This window comes from Micromys minutus (assembly GCF_963924665.1).
Source record: "Micromys minutus genome assembly, chromosome: 22".
NCBI classification, from domain to species: domain Eukaryota; kingdom Metazoa; phylum Chordata; class Mammalia; order Rodentia; family Muridae; genus Micromys; species Micromys minutus.
Window position 1 is genome coordinate 27,588,453 of NC_137957.1, and position 18,602 is coordinate 27,607,054.

The 18,602-nt window shown below is 36.3% G+C and overlaps 1 protein-coding gene across 1 annotated transcript in view; it reads left to right on the forward strand.

The window, feature by feature from the left end:
* TMTC2 (transmembrane O-mannosyltransferase targeting cadherins 2) overlaps nt 1-18,602 on the forward strand; it is a 374,133-nt gene that overhangs the window by 214,844 nt on the left and 140,687 nt on the right. Inside the window, exon 4 of the mRNA XM_080935191.1 lies at nt 2-116. Within this exon, the coding sequence (XP_080791317.1) occupies nt 2-116 (115 nt within the window). The remainder of the gene's footprint in view (nt 1; nt 117-18,602) is intronic.

The window sequence follows — 18,602 nt, forward strand, 5'->3', positions numbered from 1 at the left end:
GCATGGGGTAACCTTGGAAATGTTCTGAAGAGTCAGAGTAAAATTTCTGAAGCTGAAAGCGCCTATAGAAATGCTCTGTACTACCGCAGCAACATGGCTGACATGCTGTATAATTTGTGAGTATGCTTTGCTTCCTCTGGTTAGATTCATGTTTGAAACCTGCTGTGAGAGAGACTATTGAGTTAGCTAATAAGAATGGAGATGCTGCCTATTTTCTTTTATACTTTTTTTCTTTCTTTCTTTCTTTCTTTCTTTTCTTTCTTTCTTTCTTTCTTTCTTTCTTTTCTTCTCCTCCTCCTTCTTCTTTTTCTTCCCCACCTCTTTGCTCAACCTCCTCCGCAGTCTCTCTCTCTACCTCCTCCCTCTCACCCCCCCCCCGTCTCTGTCTGTCTGTCTCTCTCTGCCCCCCTCTCAATTAGGCCTCTGAGATTAGTAGTTGAGTGGAATTTGTATTTTCTTTCCTTGAGGCTACATCATCTATATTCATGTGTATTGATATATGTTTAAATTATTTTGAAATAATATGCCATATAACAAAAAATTGGCAGAAGTGCTTTAACATAAAAATATGTAAACTTGGATATACTCAATATATTCAGACTTGGGTAAATTTAAAATTTTAAAAATAAGTCTTTAATGTGACATATAAACAACACATTGAATATTAAACAATGCAGTTTTCCTTCATTAAGACTTTGTGTCAAAGCATATGGAGAATATATACTCAGCCTGAGAGATACCAAAGAGATTGTCATTGTTAGGTAGAATTTTCCCTTGATGGTCTAGGTTGACCAGGTCTTCAAAGGTACTTGTGATTTCATCAAAGTTTCAATAATAGTGTAATTTAAAATATCCCTTAGCATTCAGTGTGGAAAAAAGAAACTCAAGATCTAAATTGAATGGAAGATTCCAGGAGACATTGTGGGTCTGAATTGGTAAATGAAAGCTAAACATGAATCTTTTCCTTTGCCTTTTACATTTAGGAATTTTCTTTTCTTACATGTAATAGCTAGCTAAAACACCAAAGAGTATCTGGTTTACTAAGTTCTTTAGTGGAATCTTTTAGGGTTGGTAGGATGCAGAGAAAGTTATAACCAGATACTTGGTGTATTTGAAGCTATTCTCTGTTCTCAGAGGGATGCTAAGGCATATAGAAGATAGATCTCAGGTTTAATGGATGTAATCTCTCAACTCCTCTCACTCTTGCTACAAAAGAATATCAATGTCACATCTGTTCTTTTTCTCTTTCCTGCCTCCCATAATTCTCTATTGTTGCTTTGTCTGCATTCATCCTCAAGAGTTTCTCTGAATTCACATAAAGCCATATGCTTTCATGGATCAAATTCTAGGCAGAGTGGGTAGGATTGAGTAACACCTATTAAGGCTCTTTCAGAGTTGCTGTAGATTCATAAGGGATCAGTTACTTTTAAGAAAGTGAGCACTCTTAGAATCTGATGCTTACTTCTTATGGTTTATGACTATTATATAATCAAAAACTCATAAGCTTGAATTTTTGTATATATTTATGTTCTTGTTATTGAAATCTTTTGAGTATATTCGTCCAAATATTTATATAAAATGTTATTAAAGATAAATACAAATAGAAAAGGTGGTAGGCATTTAAAGTATAACAGAAGCTCTGTAGAATGCTGTGTTTAGATGTTTAGGTTGTGCTCAACTTCCAAAATTCTAAAACCTTGACTTTAGTAGTGGAGTATAAATCTGTTGTCATCTGCCAAGAGAGTATCAGAGGAGAATTTTTGTATGGAATCCTATGAGGTGTGAAACTCTTTTTTTTTCTTTTTGCCAAGAATTTCTTCCCATACAATACAACTTTTATGATTCCTGCTTATCTTGGTCTTATGTTTTATGCATCCACAAATACTACTACTTTTTCTTCTTTCTTTTCTTCTTCTTCTTCTTCTTCTTCTTCTTCTTCTTCTTCTTCTTCTTCTTCTTCTTCTTCTTCTCCTCCTCCTCCTCCTCCTCCTCCTCCTCCTCCTCCTCCTCCTCCTCCTCCTCCTCCTTCTTCTTCTTCTTCTCCTCCTCCTCCTCCTCCTCCTCTTCCTCCTCCTCCTTCCTCCTCCTCCTCTTCCTCCTCCTCCTCCTCTTCCTTATTTAAATTAAACAGCTTTATTTTAAAAAAACAGAGATAAATGTGCAGATTGTAAAAGCATTTTTGCATAAACTATATGAATATATTTTTGTCAGTACTTGATTTTTTAAAAGTTTTGATAGTATGCATTGAAAACGTACTAGTTACAATGAGTATAAAGTACATATAAAACAAAACATAACTTGGAAATAGTTGAAGTTTTATTGGTGTGTAAAGATTAAATACCAAGGATTGCTACAAGGCTGCATTCTTGCTCTTGAATTATTAATTATTTAAGGTTTAGGTGTACCATACTCTGAGAGGGTGTTATGCCTCTCAGGCTTCCAGGACCCAGGCTTCCATATTTTGGCCTTCTTTTTGAGCTTCATATGGTCTGAGAGTTGTTTCTTGTGTATTCAGACTTTTCTGGGGCTAGTATCCAATTATCAGTGACTGCATGGTATATCTGTTCTCTTGTGACTGAGTTACCTCACTCAGGATGATAGTCTCTAGTTCCATCCATTTGCCAAGGAATTTCATAAAGTCATTGTTTCTAATAGTTGAGTAGTACACTATTATATAAATGTACCACAATTTCTTTTTATTCCTCTGTAGAAGGACATCTGAGTTCTTTCCAGCTTCTGGCTATTATAAATAAGACTGCTATGAATATGTTGGAGCATGTGTCCCATATATGCCCAGAAGTGGAAAAACTGGGTCTTCAGATAGTACTGTGTCAAATTTTCTGAAGAACTGCCAGACTGATTCCCAGAGTGGTTGTACCAGCTTACAACCCCACCAACAATGGAGGAGTGTTCCTCTTTCTCGGCATCTTTGCCATCATCTGCTGTCATCTGAGTTTTTGATCTTATCCATTCTGACTGGTATGAGGTGGAATCTCAGGGTTGTTTTGATTTGCATTTCCCTGATGACTACATATGTTGAACATTTCTTTTGGTGCTTCTTGGCCATTGGATATTCTTCAGTTGAGAATTCTTTGGTTAGCTCTGTTGCCCATTTTTAATACAGTTATTGATTCTCTGGAGTTTAACTTCTTGAGTACTTTGCATATATTGGATATTAGTCCTCTGTCTGATGTAGGATTGGCAAAAATCTTTTCCCATTCTGTTGGTTACTGTTTTGTCTTCACAACAGTGTCCTTTGATTTACAGAAACTTTGCAATTTTATGAGGTCTCATTTGTCTATTCTTGATAATCAATTGTCATAATCAATTGGTGTTATGTCAGAAAATTTCCCTAGTGCCCATGTGATGGAGGCTTTTCCTCACTTTCTCTTTTATCAGTGTATCTGGTTTTCAGTGAAGATCCTTGATCCACTTGGATTTGAGCTTTCTACAGGGTGATAAGAATGGACCAATTTGTTCTTTTACATGCTGATGTCCAATTAGACCAGCACCATTTATTGAAAATGCAGTCTTTTGTCCACTGCATGGTTTTAGCTCCTTTGTCAAATATCAAGTGACCATAGCTGAATGGGTTTATTTCTGTGTCTTCAGTTGTATTTTATTGATATACCTGCTTGTCTCTCCACCAGTACCATAAAGTTTTTATCACTACTGCTTTGTAATACAGCTTGAGGTTTAGGATATTGATTCATCAATAAGTTCTTTTTTTTGTTGAGAATTGTCTTTGATATTCTGGGCTTTTTGTTATTCCAACTGAATGTGCAAATTGCTCTTTCTAACTCTATGAAGAATCAAATTGGAATTTTGATGGGGATTGCATTGAACATGTAGACTGCTTTTGGCAAGTGGCCATTTTTACTATATTAATCCTGCCAATCCATGAACATGGGAGATCTTTCCATATTCTGAGATCTTCAATTTCTATCTTCAGAGACTTGAAGTTCTTGTCAACAGATTTTTCACTTGCTTGGTTAGGGTCACACCAAGGTATGTTACATTATTTGGGACTATAGTGAAGAATGTCATTTCCCTAATTTCTTTCTTATCCTGTTTATCTTTTGAGTAGAGGAAGGCTACTGATTTGTTTGAGTTAATTTTCTGCATAGCCACTTCCCTGAAGTTGCTTATCAGGTTTAGGAGTTCTCTGGTGGAATTTTTGAGGTCACGTAAGTACACTATCATGTCATCTGCAAATAGTGATATTTTGACTTCTTCCTTTCCAATATGTATCCCTTTGACTTCCTATTGTTGTCTAATTGCTCTGGCCAGGCCTTCCAGTACTATATTGAATAGGGAGGGGGAGAATAGGCAGCCTTGTTAAGTCTGTGATTTAAGTGGGATTGCTTCAATTTTTTCTCTGTTTAGTTTTATGTTGACTTCTAGTTTCCTCTATATTGCTTTTAATATGTTTTGGTATAGGCCTTAAATTCCTGATCTTTTCAAGACTTTCATCATGAAGGGGTGTTGAATTTTGTCAAATGCTTTCCCAGTATCTAATGAGATATTCATGTGGTTTTTATCTTTGAGTTTATTTACATGGTGGATCACATTGATGGATTCCTGGATGTTGAGCCATACTGCATTCCTGAGAGGAAGCCTACTTGATTGTGATGGATGATCCTTTTGATGTGTTATTGGATTATTTAGTATTTTTGCACAAATGTTCATAAGTGAAATTGACCTGAAGATTTCTTTTTTTGTGGTTTAGATAGATATAAGTTTAATTTTGGCTTCACAGAAGGAATTGGGTAGTATTGTTTATGTTTCTAATTTGTGGAATCGTTGGGAGAGTAATTGGTATTAGGTCTTCTATGCTGCTTAGTCTTATGAAGGGATTTTTCTCAATTGCCTCCTGATACCTTCTGTAGATGACTCTTGCCTTTGTTAAGTTGACATAAAACTAACCAGTACACTGAGTTGTGTATAATTTAGAGTGTACATCTAATACATGTAAATGCCTGTGTAAGAAGAGAAGTCAAATGGGTAGAGCTGTCAATGCTTTACTGAATTGTCTCCCTTGAAGAGTTAGATATTCTCTGTTTTTCTCCTACTTTAAAGAACTGAAATAATTTATGTGGATAAAATAATGTTGGGTTTTATTTTGGAAATGACATGTACCCATTAGAGTAAAAGAAGCAGGTTAGCATTGACTAGGAAATAATGAATTATATAAAGTAAATAGGAGTTAGGATTTCAATAACAAAATATTTATCTTTCAAAATAGTTATTTTGTTTTGTGTTTTACAATCAAGTGTAAACTAAATGTGCCAAGAAAATTTTTATAACCTATGAAATAAAATCATAGTGCATATGTTTCATAGCAAATATTTTTTTACTTTTCTTACTTGTTTATATTAGTAGAAAACAGTTTGCAAATCACTAGTCTAAAAACTTTTAAACTATTTACAAGAGAAAATGAATAAGTGTTTCTTTTGATTTTTATATATGTTATATTCATTACATAGTTTTCTCTAATGTCCAGGGATTGTTCCTTGTTCTAATTTAACTCTTTTATTTTTCTCTTTTGGTTTTTCAAGTTAGGCTTTCACTGTGTGGCCTTGACTTTCCTTGACCAGGCTGGCCTCAAGGCCATAGAGACTCTTCTGCCTCTGACTCTCAAGTGCCAGGATTAAAGGCATAAACAACCAACCATAGAGTACACATGGCTCCAGCAGCAAATGTAGCAGAGGATGGCCTTATCAGGCATCAATGAGAGGAGAGGTCCTTGCCTCTGTGAAGGTCTGGATGACCCAGGGTAGGGGAGTGCCAGAGCATGGAGGAGGGAGGGAGTAGATAGTTAGGGGAGCACTCTCATAGAGCAGGGGGAAGAAGGATGGGATAGAGGGATTCTAGAGGGGAAACTGGGAAAGGGAAACATTTGAAATGTAAGTAAATAAAATATCTAATAAAAATCTAAAAATAAATGGCATATGTCAACAATACCAGTTTCTAATTAACTCCTAACAGAAACAGTACATAACATGATTTTCTCAGTTAAGCTTAGCCTATAAATAGTACTCCTTTGTGGCACTAGAAACCCATTGAGTACTTTTTCTATCATCAGTCAGCAATCTTCTCAAGGGTGCTTTATCCTTTTCTCCAGAATGTGACACTCAGTGCTAAAGAGCTTGGCCACTACATATGACATCCACGGCTCAGCTCTGACCTCAAGGCTAGGATGTTTTGTGTTGAACAATTGAAATTGATGAATGTTTGTACACTGGAATTAAATACCTGCATTTCTTAATGAACATTAGAAGATTCAGGGAATCCTGAATTTCCGTTTTGTCTTTTTTCCCTTGCAGTGTGTATTATCAGAAATGTTTTGTAGCATTGCACTTTTTATTAATAACATAATCTGGAGGCATTCATAACTACCTTAAACTTTAAGTAGAAATTGCTAAAATTACCTCTTCCCCGCCACTGGCCAGATACAGTATGATTCCATGTGGTCAGAATTAATCTTGTCATTAATTCCTGTAATTTTTTTTTACTTACATTTAAAAATACTAGCCAATGACTTTAAGTAGCACATCCAAATACTGGTTCATGTAAGAATAGAGGGGAAGGTTGATTTGGAAAATATTAAGGATGAATAGTGGGAGTGATATGGAGCTATATAGCTAAAGTTGCGTGAACATTGCCTTAAGAGTTTGCAAAAGTGTGAGATTTTTTTTTTTTTTTTTTGGAGGTGGGAAGTTAGGGATAATATCAAATCACATCAAAGATTTATACACCCAAGGCGTATTCTGTTTATGATATGATGCTTGAAAATGTTCTCTTCCCTTTCCCCCCACCACAGAAGTTTTATGTGTGTAACAAACATTCTTTTTAATTCTTTCATACAATATACATTTTCCTCGCTCCACTCCATACAGTTTGGCTTTTTTATATCTCACCCCAGTGGTGTCTGAACAGAGTAGGGAATGAGAACAGTGAGACTCAGAGGTAACTTCTCTAGGGTCTTACACTCAATGAACTGTCTATGTATTACATCTACATTTGCATGAAATGAGGCCCCAACAGGAAACTCTCAATATGCATATTTCAAATTCCAAAAAAAAGAAAGAAACTAACCACCATTATGGATAGAAATAAAGTAGTTGTGATGAAATCAAAGAGAATGCGACAAGTTACTTTTGTCCCCATTACCTACATTATGACCTTTGTTACCACCATGTAGATCAACATGGCTGGACTCACAGTGGTACTGCATGCCTGTGCCAAGATGTGCTTTCAAGGAACATTGCAGAAAGCATGTTAGTTATTGTATCTGATACGGTTTCAGGCGATGGTTAAAGAAGACAGCCATGTATTGTGAGATTTAAGGCTATGTTTCATCCTATTCCTCATAAGAATGGCGTGCGGCAAAGCACATAGTCACTTCTTTTTATTTCTGTTCACAAATCACTAAAGTTGTATGTTTCTCACTAGAAATCATTTCAAACCATATTTAGCAGATCTATGTTTGTCAGTCGCCTTTTCTTTTATTAGCATATAACATATTTTGGAAACAAAGCCTTTGAGCTATTTTCCATGATTTACATAATCATATTTTATAAGTAGTTGACTTTCAAGCTTTTAAGTGTGATACTCTCTGATTTCTGAAATATCTTTTTCCTGAAATATAGTTGTGCTCTTTTCTTTGTTTCACGCAGCCTTTTCTTTAAAGGAACTAATTAAATAGAACACTGTGTTTCAGCTTCTGATTCCATAAAACATTGAATTTTCTCATTATTCATTCAGTTTCAGGAGGTAGATAATAAGTTTAATGTAGTATAATCAACTTTTGATTATCGTATTAGTAAAGAGATCATATTTGAATATAATTGAGATGTTACCGTTGTTCTGTGTTGTTAGAATACAAGTGTCCATTCTGTGAAGCTTGACACGGAGAATGAAAACAATGTTTAGATACAAGGAAAGAAAAAAGAAAACATCAAGGAACTAGAATTTGGAGAGGAGATGGGCAGGAGTAAGAAAAGATATGAAAATCTGGCAAGGGTGATATAGGAAAGAATAGAAAATCTCTAGTGCAGCCTGGGAAAGGAGAAAGGTATTATTAGAAACAGATATATGAACGCCTAAAATAACACAAATGATAAACATGTGAAAATTCTTCTTCCCTGGGAACCTACAGCTGCTAAGTTTGGGTCAATGAATAAAATGCAGTCTGAGGCAAACACCTTGGAAAAGTTAAAGAAACATTTAATTCTTCATGAGAAAAAAACAAAAACAAGTGAAGATTCTTTGTAAGTGGCTTCTGCTAGATCCTCAAAGAAGACATTATTTCTTCACTAGTGACTTTTGTTTCTCATTGTTAAGGAAGGTAGAGTATACTAAAGGCAAAACCTGGCAAAATTAATTATACACATCTTTAAAAAAATGCCAGTGTACCCCTCCTCAATCAAAATAAGACCCAAACAAGAAACAATTAAATCCAAAACCACGATGTACAAGTCATCCTAACGAATACAAATACAAGCATGTCTTGAAATTAATATAGAGGCTGTAGTAACATCTTAAAGATTAAGGCACTAAAGCCAGATGGGATTTAGTCTGGGATTAATGGACAGATGTTTAATATTGCAATTCAGTTATCACACTTAATTTAAAAAGTCAGCATATAAAACATAATCTCTAGATATGTTAAAATGGACTGGATCAATCACTATCCAACCTAAACTTTGTTTAGGTTCTTAGAAAGTAAGAACCTAAACAAAGAGTGGAATAATATCACACCTCATAATGAAGAATATCAACTCTGTATTTAGGGAAAAGTGTAGACATGGCTCTAGAATTCAGCAGTGACTGCACTATTGCAATCTCCCATAGGATTTCTAACTATATTTGCTGGTTTCAGAGAGAAGCATGAGATCTCTATCAAAGTAGAAAGAATACTCTATGACTCATGATATTTATAACCACATTCTCTGAAATATGTATTTTCATCAGATGCAAGACAATTCTGTCTTACAAACATCCTTCTTATTGAGATTGTTTATGACTTTAATCCTTGTTGCCAAGAAGTAGTAGAATCAGGAGGATTAGGAGTTCAATGTTCTCTTCTCCAACACAAAAAGTCTTACATGTATGTTACACGGGACCCTATTTCAAAACATCAAACTAACTAAAAGTACTTCTTGAGTCAGCTGTCTGCTGCTGAGATGTATTCATCTCTTTGCACATATATATTAATTAGTATTGGTTTTTGTTTTCTTATGGTATTTGTGGCTACAATGAACAAAATACTTAAACTGGATTAAAATAGAGGATTATGTCTCATAAACTTATATTAGTTAGGATGTGAACTTCCTGTTTCTTATTCCTATGAAAGCCTTATTGGAGACTTTCCTCCATCCCCCTTTTGTGTTAGGAGGAAGTCACTTCAGTAGAAGCAACCATGAAGGAAAAGGGATGTGGCTTTAGATTTATGTTATGCTAAAACCATCATGAAATCCTAAGGGTCTGGACAGATAAAAACTCGTCATTGCAGGGACTCGTGGTAGCAAGTGGCAGGCACATCTCAGTCACATCTTCAACTGCAAGCACAGGTAGAGAATGAACAGGAAACAGGGTGAGGCAAGTAACAGTTAAAGCCCTCCTCCAGTGACATACTTCCTGTAAAAGGTTCCACCTCTCAAAGTTCCACAGCCTCTGGCAAACAGTGGCAGTAACTGTAGACTAAAGCCTTCAGACCCTCCAATGAAGTCCCAAGTTGTCCCTCTTATACATCCAATAATAACAAGCATTTTAGAGGTTAAGTTTTAAGAAACTCTGAGAGTTCAGAAGACAAGAGATGATAAAGATACCTTGGCATAAATAAGGAAATAAATAAATCTTGGTAGCTCCAAAGTGCCAGTTGGTGATTATAAGAAGAAAAATAAACAGTAGCCACATATCTAAAGGTCAAAACAAGATTTACTACCAAGTCATTTTGGAGTGAGACAGGGCACTGTGATAGAAAGACATGGCCAGGGCATGTCTGATCAGGTGACTGGCCCTGAAGAATAGAGAATTCACCATTAGCAATCAGGGTTTTCCTGAATTGCTTTGCTTGTTTTACATAATGGGAATTGGGGGGAGATTGCAAGGCAGCATATTCTGCCCAGGTTGTAAATGAAGAACACAGCTGGAGCTTTTCAGCTTCCTAGAACAAGATGGGGAATGCAGAGAATTACTTCCTGTGGCAAAAACAAGCTCTAATAGTATCATATGCCTTTCATTTTGTTTTACTTGATGATTTTTCTCACACAGTTACTACACAAGTGCAACCTTGCAAAGCATGCCCTTGAAATAGAAATGGACTTTATTCAGTGACACACCAAAGGATCTAGTATGACATTCATGACACCTTTTTTTCTTCCTCCTGTTAAGATCTAGAGGTTGAGTTAACTATATTTACATCTAGTTTTATATATTTATTGTGTCTTCCTAGCCTTTAGATATTTTGTGATAGAATTTGCAGTTAATGTGATGATACTAACTGTCCTCACAGGAAAATAGATCTAATGAAAACGTATTTACTTAGAAATTTTTGACATTTAAATAAGAGATTTTTGAAATTGGGGCAGATTGACTGTGCTTAATGATAGTATCAACTAAAAATGCCCTTAAGTATATTTTGCCACTCAATCATTTATCTTTTTTCAGTCTTTGTAAAGATTTACAGTATTCAGATATTTAGGGAAGTCTATCTTCTCAAAGTGCCAGCCATGGACTCAGAAAAGAAAATTAATATATAATGATCCAGGTGTTTGCCCAGCTGCAAAGAATTCACAGGTGATTAACTAGAGAAAACAGGGTTAAATTCCATTCAGGTCAACAACCAAAACCACAACAACTACAGAAGGAAAAAGAAAAAGATGAAAGCACACTAAATTTTTTTTTCTATTTCAGTTTTCATGGTTTTATAAATCAAGTGGTCATGAGTAAAAATTGGAAATTGTGTTCATCCTGGAAGTACACTTTGGAGAGTTCAGTGGTATCCTGTGAATTTTTGTGGGTGTCTGAGGAAGGAAGCTGGATGTGTCTCAGAACATGGCGTGACATTGCCTTATGCATCGTCCCTCAATAGACTTACACACATACGAAATGATAAAAGACAAGGAAAGTCCTTCTGTACCTGTGTTCTCATGGGCATCTCTCATTGCGTTGTCCACAGTGCAGAGCGGAGGGGATGAGAGTGTAGCCAGCCTGCAAGGGAATTCCTCAGTTTTTTTTGTTTGTTTGTTTGTTTGTTGTTTTTGCTTTGTTTTATTTGTTCTTGATAATACATCTATGAGCACATGGAAAACTAAAGTTGAATCAACCTATGGATGGTAAGGACTTAGGTTAAGGAAGCCCTTGCCTGTAAAATTACTTTCCAGAAAGAACTGGAATTACACTTTGGGTATTCCCCTCTGCTTTTACAATCTCACAAGTTTCTCTTCCGTGTGCACTTTCACACTTCCCAGTGTTTGGTCAGCCGAGTTACTGTTCACACCTTTGCAGTTCAGACCTGTCTTATTTGCACATCTGTCCTGAGATTCATTGTGAGTTGATTTTTATGGTTTAACTGTTAAAGTGACAACTCTTTCTGTAATACTTAAAAATCCCTGATTCTTGTAACACCTATTACAAATATCACTGGTTTTCACAGTTTAGTTAGAAGAATGGCTCACTGTGAAGTTTTGTCATGTATTCATCAGTAGGATCATATCTGCAAGTTCATCTAGCAAATACTGAGTATCTTCAGAGTAACTGTTATTGAATTAGATAGTAAGAATTAGCCCACAGGGAAAGAATAGTTTATCTTCATCTAGCTAGAAGTCTAGATTTGAAATTATATGTTGGGCCTGGGAAGATGAGTCCCTTGCCAAACAATGAATTGGATCAGAGCTGAATCCTTAAAACCCTCATAAATGCTGGACAGATGTGGAAGGCCTTTGATAATTTCAATCATAGAAAGCGGAAGCATGGGATCCCTGAAGTGAGCAAGAAGGAAACCATCTTTATCAGGGAATATTTGATGGAAACCCTATCTCAAAGAATAATGTGGGAAAGCAATTGAGAAAGTTTCCTAACATCAGCTTCTACCCTTGTGTAGGTGCTTGGAACCACACACAGTGAAGATCCATACACATATATATTTATGAACACTATATTTAAAGTTCTAAGACCAGCATGGTTGTATATGCCTATAATCACATGTTGGATTTGAGCCCTCGATCCTCTTTGCCTCCATCTTTTGAGTGCTGGAATCCCAAGAATGCACCACATAATCCTACTCCAAGTGATACCCATGTATTATGTTACATGGCACACAATGTCTTAACTGAGCCCAGAAGGAAAAGAGGAAAAGAAGACAGTCACAACAGAAAGACAAGTGAAAATGGCAGCATAGAGGACAACAGTGAGATTGGCCTGTGTAATTTAGGTGTTTCCTGTCTATCCTGAAAACATCTGGAATCTGTGTTTACAGCTGTTATAAGGACCTTTGGAGTTAGTGTGTAGACTTTAGTATCACAATTTTAAAATTGTGTGAATGAAAACTGACTTGGAGTTGAATATATCTGTATAAAGTATATAAAGCTAAATACAAGGGCTGTTAATGGAGCCAGAGGTGAAACCCAGTATTTGAGCATCTTGATAAAGGAGGTATAACCATATTCCAGCCAAAGGAAAAAAAAATAAAAGCCCAGGATATGGGCTGCCAATACCTGGGTCTTTATTCTTCTGCATGACATGTTCCGAGAAAGCCATTTTGCACAATGAAGGCCATGGGGAATCTCAGAGAATGATATAAATCTTCAGAAATGTTCAGGCACAGTGTCCAAAGTACTTCTGTGCACACTGAACACTCCTTGGCAGCTAGAGGTGTAACTTATTTATATTATTATAAATATGAAGAAATGCTGAAGTCTTGGGCATTTCTTTGTTTCTCCACACATGCTTTCAGAGTCCAATGAAATGAAACACCGGGCTCCACACGCGTTCGTTTCACCTCTGTCACAATGACACATAGTGGTGTGTACTTCTAGACTGCTCTTGAACTGTCAACCTTGCCTTCTCCAGCAAGCGCAACATTGGAATCTCTTAATAACTATGAACCTGGAAAGAAAAAGACAGGGACTGGATCCTGCTTGGGCTTATATAGGTTGTGCAGATCCCATTTCAGATGTAGTTCCAAAATGGAACCGAGAGGGCCAGGCTGAGGAGAGAAGCGGTCTTCAAAGTCACTCTGTAGAAAAGAGATAGCCACGATTGTGTACTGGAACAAACTTAAGGAGGCATATTGATCTTCTGAAATTCTATTCAGAGATCTTTCATTTTGTAGTCATTTCCCTCCAGAACTATGGAAGTTCAACAGCGGCTATGTATTAGAAAACCCATGAAAGTTTAGGAAGCAGCTCACAGTCACATCCCGAGTCCTTGTTCATTTCGACTTTAACACTTGCCTGGAAGCTGCATAAACAGCCAGGAGCTTTTCTATTGTTTTTCTTCCTAAAATGACGTTCACATGGAGAGCACAGATGATGCAGAACAGAATTTTAAGTAAATTAATTTCAGTTTTCTCAGAAGGAGGTACTGAATTATGAAAAAATAAGTGTCTTTCTGTCTCTGCTCCTGAAGAAAAATGAACAGATGTAAATTTGTTATTTGCGTAGTTCCAATCATCCCGCCACAGATTTCCAATTACTGTGGCTTAAGAATTATTTTCTAGACACACCAGGAATTATCGTAACATTGCCTGACACTTAATTTATTCTCTTTGTTATGTGGAACCTAACTAAGGTTTTGCTTATGTGATAGTAAAGTTGCTTGAAGTATAACTGAAGTTTGAGGGCGTGCAGATACACTGATGACCGTGAGTTTAAAAACCAATACTGTGTCAGCTGCTACTCATTCTTTATATATTTTTATGAAATAGCACACTATTTATGTGCCCCACCACGCCTTTCCCTCTTGCTTTATGATTACTCTTACTGAGAAAAGCCTCAAGGATGACCTTATTACAGCAAAACACTTCTACCACCCTCACAACCAATCCCCTTTCCGAACACCCCATTTGTACATCGCATTGATCTCTGTGAACTGCATAAATCATAACATGTAACTATAATTATTTGTATTAAAATGGAATATAAATTCATAGTTAATTTTCTATAATTTTAAAAGATCCACTACGGATGCATTCTAATAGTATTATGTATGGCTAATATGTGAAAGATCTGATAGGTCTCCAGCATATCTTTCTCCCTCTCCCCGCCTCAATATCTCTCTCAATTTCTCTCTCAATATCTCTCTCTCTCTCCCTCCCTCCTTCCCTCCCTCCCTCCCTCCCTCCCTCTCTCTCTCTCTCTCTCTCTCTCTCTCTCTCTCTCTTTCACACACACACACACACACACACACACACACACACACACACACACACACACAAAACCTCAAACTAGGAAAATGTGAACCCCCAAAAGGCATCATTTTCATACATTTACAAAATTCCTAGAGCAATGCTTAGCCATAGCAAGTGCCTGATGAATTATTGTTGGAGGTGTTTATATTCAGTAATATTGTTGCCTTAGGTATATCAATTCTTCCCAAATACTCATGTGAAAAGGATAACCCATAAATTATTTTATAAAGTATTCTCTTGTCTATATCCCCCTTTCATTCTCCCTGATACATAAAGGATATCAGCAGCTACCCATGATTCACTTTTGACATCACACCTACATCAGTCACCTTTCATCATAGTTCCCCCATGCTCCACTTTATCCCTTAAGCTGGGATGTCATGTCATAAGGATTGGATGAAAGTGGCCCCTTTTCTGTCCTGCCAATAAGCAGTACAGTAGAAGAAAATGCCCATGCACCATCTGGAGGAGACTCAAGCCTTGTCTGTTTGTTATAAATTCGTAATGTCAAGGCAAGCTTTTAGTGGAAAGTCTTGGTTAAGGGACTAATCGAAACTTTTTTGAAGTCTGAAGGGACGCTGGAAGTTTTTGGTATTTGACAGTCTTTATGATTTCTTTTCTTAGTACTCACATGTCTCTTGGTCTTTTCCTTCTTGAAGTAAACAGCTTTAGCAAACTCTCTAGATCTTTAAAGATACATATAACCTTAGTGGTGGGTGCCAGTCTAGGGTGTAAGCTGTGCCCTAAAACTCAGAGAGTACAATTTTGATATAAATTATTAACTGACCTGGGCCCGTGAGGCTGGAGGATTACCCTAGATTTGAGACACATGCAGGCTCTGTAGTTGATGCCTTTCTCCCTAAAATAGAAATAAATATAAAATAACAAAGCAAAAATAATGATCAATATCAAATGATCAAAAAATCAATAAGATGAAAAAACTTCATACTGCTTTTTTTTGGGGGGGCGGGTCTTGTTTTTGTTGTCCTCTGTTTTTTTGTTTTGTTTTACTTTGTCAAATATGAATTAAATATGATAGTACTCACTGTTGGCAGAAGGATTACAAACTCGAAACCTGTCTGATAATATGGAGAGTTGGAAGAAAGCTTGAGAAACTTGGGAAAAATAAATGAAGTCGGATAGGGTAGGGTTAACTGTTAGAGGCGTAGCAAATGATGAACCATAGGTTCGAACCTCAGTAATCACACAGAGGGTAACTTCTCATGGCTAAAAAGTTTCTCTGTAGCAGGGCAATTCGCTTGTAAAGCATGAGTGTTGGATGGGTAATAAACACAAGGGGATTACAGTAAGTGCCAGTACTGAGCACCTTTTCCCTCAGTATCTTCCATTGTTAACCCCTCCCCTTTGGTCGTTTTTATTATGTCTCTTGGATCTCTCTCATTTCTGCATTCGGCCCCTCCTGTTGTAGACATAATGATTAGGACCCAAAACGCTGTCTTTCCTATATTTCTATCACCTTCCTCAGACCCAAATTAAACCCAAGGCAGTTCTAGGGAGACTGTGCCAATACATGAGTGTGCGCTTGCACATGAATGTGTACTCACACACATGTGCTCATGTGTTTCTCAAGCCAGCCATACATAAGAAAACCAAGGAAGAAATACAGTAAGAAGTGGTAGTGTGTTCCCTCTGTTCACTTCAGGAGAGTTCTGTGAGTAACTCTCCAGCTATCCAGGCAGAAAAAAGATGGATTTGGAGGTCATTTGGCCGGTGCTAAGGTTAGGGACTGCTCATTGTCCAAATGACCTAACACCTATTCCTACTACTCTCTGGGATACATGATGCTTTTTAGCCCTTTGGTAATTTGTTGTCATATATGAAATGTGTGTGTGTGTGTGTGTGTGTATGTGTGTGTGTGTTTAGTTTAGCACTGTTCTTAAGGAGCTAAGAAAATACCTTGTTTCTTGAACATTCTTGTTTAAAGTGAATACATGACCCAGAATCACTGTGTACTGACAGAGATTCCTCTGACCCAGATGACAACCATATCTCTGTGATGGAACCTTTTTTGCTCCCTGAAGTATTGAATTGCATATGCCAATTCCTAAAAGATTCCCTAATGCTAGAATTTTTTACTTTTACTCGGGATACTTGGACAAACAACAGTGAATCAGAATCAGAGTCCTTTCCTTACTTTTTTACTGTAGACATTTTTTTTCATCCTTCCTTCATCAGAGCATCCGTCACCATGGTTTGTGTAGGTTTTCAAATCATTTTGATTTTGTGATGACAATCAAATGCCCACAGTTACAGTTTCAAAATACAATTTGAATTAGCCAGTAAATAAAGCGATAATCTGGCTAAACTGGGGTGTCTGAAGAGACCAGTCTTTCTTTTGCCTGTGCCTCTTGGATTCTTGTGTGGCCATGGGATATACATTACTGTCAACTGTGCCTCTTACCTAATCACTTAACGTCCATGTTGGTTAACATCCATAAATAGCAAAGAATTACAAACAAATCTCTATATAGACTTAAGTTAAATCATCACTGCGCTGTGCCTTTAGATTGCACTAGATGCATCCCAGTTCTTAATTTTGTTTTTGATCATATAATTATCTTATAGGGTAGGAAAAATATTTGTAACAGATTTGAGTGTGATTCTGTATATATATATGCTTATAAGAATTCTATTCTATTTGTTTTTGTTGGAAAGGGGGAAAAAGAGAAAGAAAATCCTCTTTCATAAAAATTGAATCCTCTGTCACCCTTGTGCCTTGAAGGCAGCTTAGTGAAGTCCTCAGATGGTGGCCCCGGCAGTGTGCAGATTTAGGTTCAACACTTCCATTAAAGGTTCCCATGATCGGCCACGGGAAAATTGCTTAATCTGTCTTCTTCTTCTGTAAAATTAGATTATGTTAGTGTTATTTTGGAAGGATTAAATAAAATATGCTTAGAAACTTGATATAAGCATATAGTAATAAAAGCTGAAAAGTTTGTTAGATGTTAATTTTATGCTGTTTCCAGTTACTTCCTGGCTGTCTCTTTGTAAAACCATGCCATTAACTGGCAAGTTTTTCTCCACAAAAAAATTGATCTAATATGCAACAATGACCCATCTCTCCCTCCCAAAACCTTCAGTGGGTGTATTGGTTCGGTTTCAATTTTAGACCAATTAATGGTTTTTATTGAAGGGTGCAATTTACATGAGCATAATGCAAATCCAAAATGTTCTTCTCTTAAGAAAAATGTGTGGAAAGTAAGAGGAAAGAAAGAGAAAGAAAGAGTATGAGAAACAGAGAGAATTGATACCAATAACTAAGAGGCACAATACATATAAAGCCAAAAGAAGACTGAGAAGAGAGACTTCTTAACAGAGAGATGATGTAGGATAGAGAAGTAATAGTTGAATTTAAAGTGAGATCCCTTTTCTTTTTCATCTCATTTTGACTCTTATCATCTGAGTTAGGAAGCACATGTTAATTACTTTCCCCTATATATTTGTCTGTCTGTCTGTCTATAAAAAAGTTATGAAATATGTTTATGCTTCTAATTATAAAAATGGAAAGAAATAATATGGAAAACTTCTGGTCCATATAGCCACCCACATGAGTTCTATTTCTAGGTTACTATTAAGTGCTGTTATTTTATTATTTTAACCACATGGCTATATTTATATTATTCATATATATTATTATATTTGATAAATAGATGAAAATGTATCCTTAATATATTCAGAATACAGGTATAGATGATATTGGGCATATATATGTTAGCATACAATACCTGTCTGTGAGTCTTAGGTACAATCATAATTACAGCTATCTGAATTAGTTCCTCAACTACTCTGTTCTTAAGCTCCTCTTCCAAAGTGGTGAATATGTTTCCTGTGAGAATTAATTAAAATAGTAATCATAAATCATCTTGTGACAAAGGTGAGAAGTATCTACTAGGATAGAGAATTAAGATATTAGATTTCCTCATCTAAACTCTACCTCAGAAATACCTTTGTAACAAATACTATTTAAATGAGACCCCCCATATTTTTTTAAGACAGACTACAGTGAGAATAAGTTTCCGCTTTGTTCTGAATTTTCCTAATATTAATTGCTAAAGGTTTGCAGGTTATATTTAAGCAGCTACTTCCATATGACATAGTGTCCTAGCTGTATTGTACTCAGCTGTCAAAATCTAAGTGAAAGTCAATTAAGAAAAAATAAATGTGT